Here is a 3097-nt window from a genome sequence, read left to right as displayed (position 1 = left end):
TAAAATTAAAGATAAATTCTAATGAACTGTGCAGAAATACGACCTCATAACTAGGTGGGTAATGATACACTCAACTGTAAAACATAGCCCTTAGCATGAGCTCAAGCTTAAAGTCTGACATTTTATTCCTTTGTTCTATATGTTTTTTTTTAATTTCTTAAAGACTATTAGAGGAAGTAAATTAATATCCTTAAATATTCATTGGCTCAAAGCAGTGGCCGTTTATGTTCCACTAATGTGTTTGGTTTGCTTCAAACAATACAAATAAAAAGCAGAATGTTCTGCCCTGTCAACCATAGCAATTTGCGTGCTGTCTGTGGGTGTATGTAAGTGCACATGCAAAGGGTAATTGAGAATAATTGATAACTTTTTAGAATATGAGTCAAGGTAGATTAGTTGGGTTTATGGGGAAAATATGTACAGGAAAGAAATGTCGTTATGGGTATTGACAAAGCAAAATGTGGTGCCGGTGTTATGACATTTCAAACATGTATTTCAGAAGGTAGTTTAAACGGCTTAAACCAAGGCTCAAGTGTAACTAATGTATTTCTTGATGAGATTGATTCCTCAGCTGTCTCATTGCCCTGGGTCTTTACTCCTCCCACAGATTTCACAGTTTGTATATATCAGGTTTAGTCATTTATCTAGTGAAGCAGTTATCATATTCCACTATTCCATGGCTAATCATGGCATAAGCAGTTAGCACTTTTCATCTTCAAAGCTCTTAACAGCAGTTAATTAATATAAACAACCCCCTTAGGAGATAAATTAATCACACTATAACAGTTCCCATTTCACCAGTTGAGAAGCTGAGGTAAAGGGGCTAAGTAATTGGCCCAAAGCCATTGAGAAAACAGTATTTGAAGATGGTGGTGGCCCAAGGAGCTCTGAGATTTCAAACTTGAATAAAATGTTTGCTTTTCTGTTTGTCTCTTGTACATCATATATAATACCATTTAACCAGTAGCTTTCTCCAGATGGCCCAGTGGGAAACATGCTTGTTCTGCTACCTACACTAAGAGCACCAGCTTGATTCTCCATGGTCATAAAGAAGTCAAAGGTATCATCACCCCCAAATTCCAGTCTTCAGATAGAATGCCATCTTCTGTTTACCTGATGCTATCAAATCAGTCCACAGATCTCTATAGTCAAATCTATATAGTGATAAGTGTCTGGTCTCAGAAATGAAATGAAAATGAATGTCAAACCAATTGATCATTTGCCCACACCACCAAATGCCTGAAATTGAACGCGATTTAGACTGACTTAGCTGAATCCCTAGATGTACTGACATTCTTTAGAGTTTGGATCAAATCACATTGGATAATTTTCAATAAACAATGTATAACTAATTCAGTATGTTCGATGTGTAATTTAATGGCATGGCATGTGACTAGTAAATGGGGCACCCAAGCTGTACCTTTTCTCAGTGTACCCTGACTCACAAAATGAACTTGTTACTTTTGATTCCTTCTTCTGATAAAAATCTTAAAGTATCCTGAGCTGTTCTTTTTTTCTTTTATTGAAGTATAGTTGATTTACAATGTTGTATTAATTTCTGCTGTAACCCAAGCTCTTCTTGAGTATATATGAAACAGAATCTAGTATATGGAAATTTATTGGCAAGGTAAAAAATAAATTGGAGCATTATCATATTAAAATTACTAGAACTCTTACCCATGTTTGTCAGTCTTGACTCTTTCCAGTTGTTGTTTCAACTGGAAATGTGTGAACCCCAGGCTTGTTATCAGTCAATTCCTTTGTTAGACACAATCATGGTCGTCTTCTCTCTCCTTGCTTTAGAAAAGTAGGATATAGATAATGGAGATCTCACTTTAAACAAAAAAGTACAATATAGGCTTTTTTCAACATATTTTGGCCTAAAAGTAAACACTATATCCAATCTTATTAGCTCCTGAAATCCTGAAACAATATTGTTAAGAAATAAAACATTTAAAAAATCGTCCTAGGGAAATTGGGGGAAGAGTATATGGAAGCATTCTGTACTACTTCTGCACCGTTTCCTAAATCTAAAATTATTCCAATGTAATCCATTTTTTTAAAAGAAAAAAGCAATAAAGAATGAGTGTGATAGACAGAAAAATGGCCCTCCAAAAGATATCCACAGCCTAATGTCTGGAATTTGTGAATACTACTTTATTTGCAGCAGGAATGTTGGGCAGGGAGCTCTTAGAAGACAAGAATAAAAATTAAGGATATTGCCCACCTTGCCTGCGCCCGCCCGGAGCCAGCGATCCTTCACGTACCCCGCATCCAGTGAGACGTGCTGCGCACCGACGGAGCGGACATGGGCAAAGCGATGGTGGCCAGGCTTGGACTGGGGCCGCTGCTTCTGGCACTGTTCTTACCTACGCAGATTTATTCAAATCAAACAGCTGTTGTAACGCCTTCGAGTAATTCCTCCCAGCATACCTCAGCTGCCCCCAATCCAGCGAATGCCACCACCAAGGCAAGTGACGGTACTCTGCAGTCAACAGCCAGTCTCTTGGTGATCTCGCTCTCCCTTCTACATCTCTACTGTTAAGAGACTCAGGCCAAGAAACATCTATACTTCCCATCCTCTAAACCCAATTCAGATGGCATGCAGACATCCAGTGTGACAAGGGAAAAAAAAAACAGGTCTTCATTGAATGAATCTGCTAGTTCCACACCTTATTTTATTGACAGAAACTGTTGAGGATCCCAAATTTGATTGGTTTGAAGAGCATGTGAAGGGTTTGACTAGGTGACGAATGCCGATATTAAATCTGCTGGAGTTTCCTGTACAAGATGAAGAGAGACAACAACCAAAATTAGTTAAGAGATGATTTCCTTAAATGTCGCTTAAGAAGTATGGACACATAAAACTCTAACTTGAAAGTGAGAATAGATTTTATCTTACTTAGAGATAAAGAATGGGATGTGGAACAGAGATTCAGTTTTCATTTGTTCATTAAATTTATAAGGCCATAAAACAATGAGGTAAAACAAAGCTTCTGTGATTCTATTTATATGTACATTAGAAGGAACTTCCAGGTGTTACTGTAAATGCTCAATGTGTTGTTTCAGCAGTAGTAATTTAATGCTGATGTACTCT

At 37.5% G+C, this 3097-nt stretch overlaps 1 protein-coding gene across 1 annotated transcript; it reads left to right on the top strand.

Annotated features, from left to right (window-relative positions):
• Positions 1–2308: 2308 nt before the first annotated feature.
• Positions 2309–2545, top strand: LOC309823425 (signal transducer CD24-like; the record flags this gene model as incomplete). Its single annotated transcript, XM_082655666.1, has 1 exon — positions 2309–2545. The coding sequence occupies one exon, from the start codon at positions 2309–2311 to the stop codon at positions 2543–2545; it is 237 nt and encodes a 78-aa protein (XP_082511792.1).
• Between the last annotated feature and the right edge of the window lie 552 nt (positions 2546–3097).

Source organism: Grampus griseus, assembly GCF_964374135.1.
Source record: "Grampus griseus genome assembly, chromosome: 5".
Taxonomy (NCBI): domain Eukaryota; kingdom Metazoa; phylum Chordata; class Mammalia; order Artiodactyla; family Delphinidae; genus Grampus; species Grampus griseus.
Note: the sequence above shows the minus strand (reverse complement) of the source record. Positions and strands in the feature narration are given on the sequence as shown.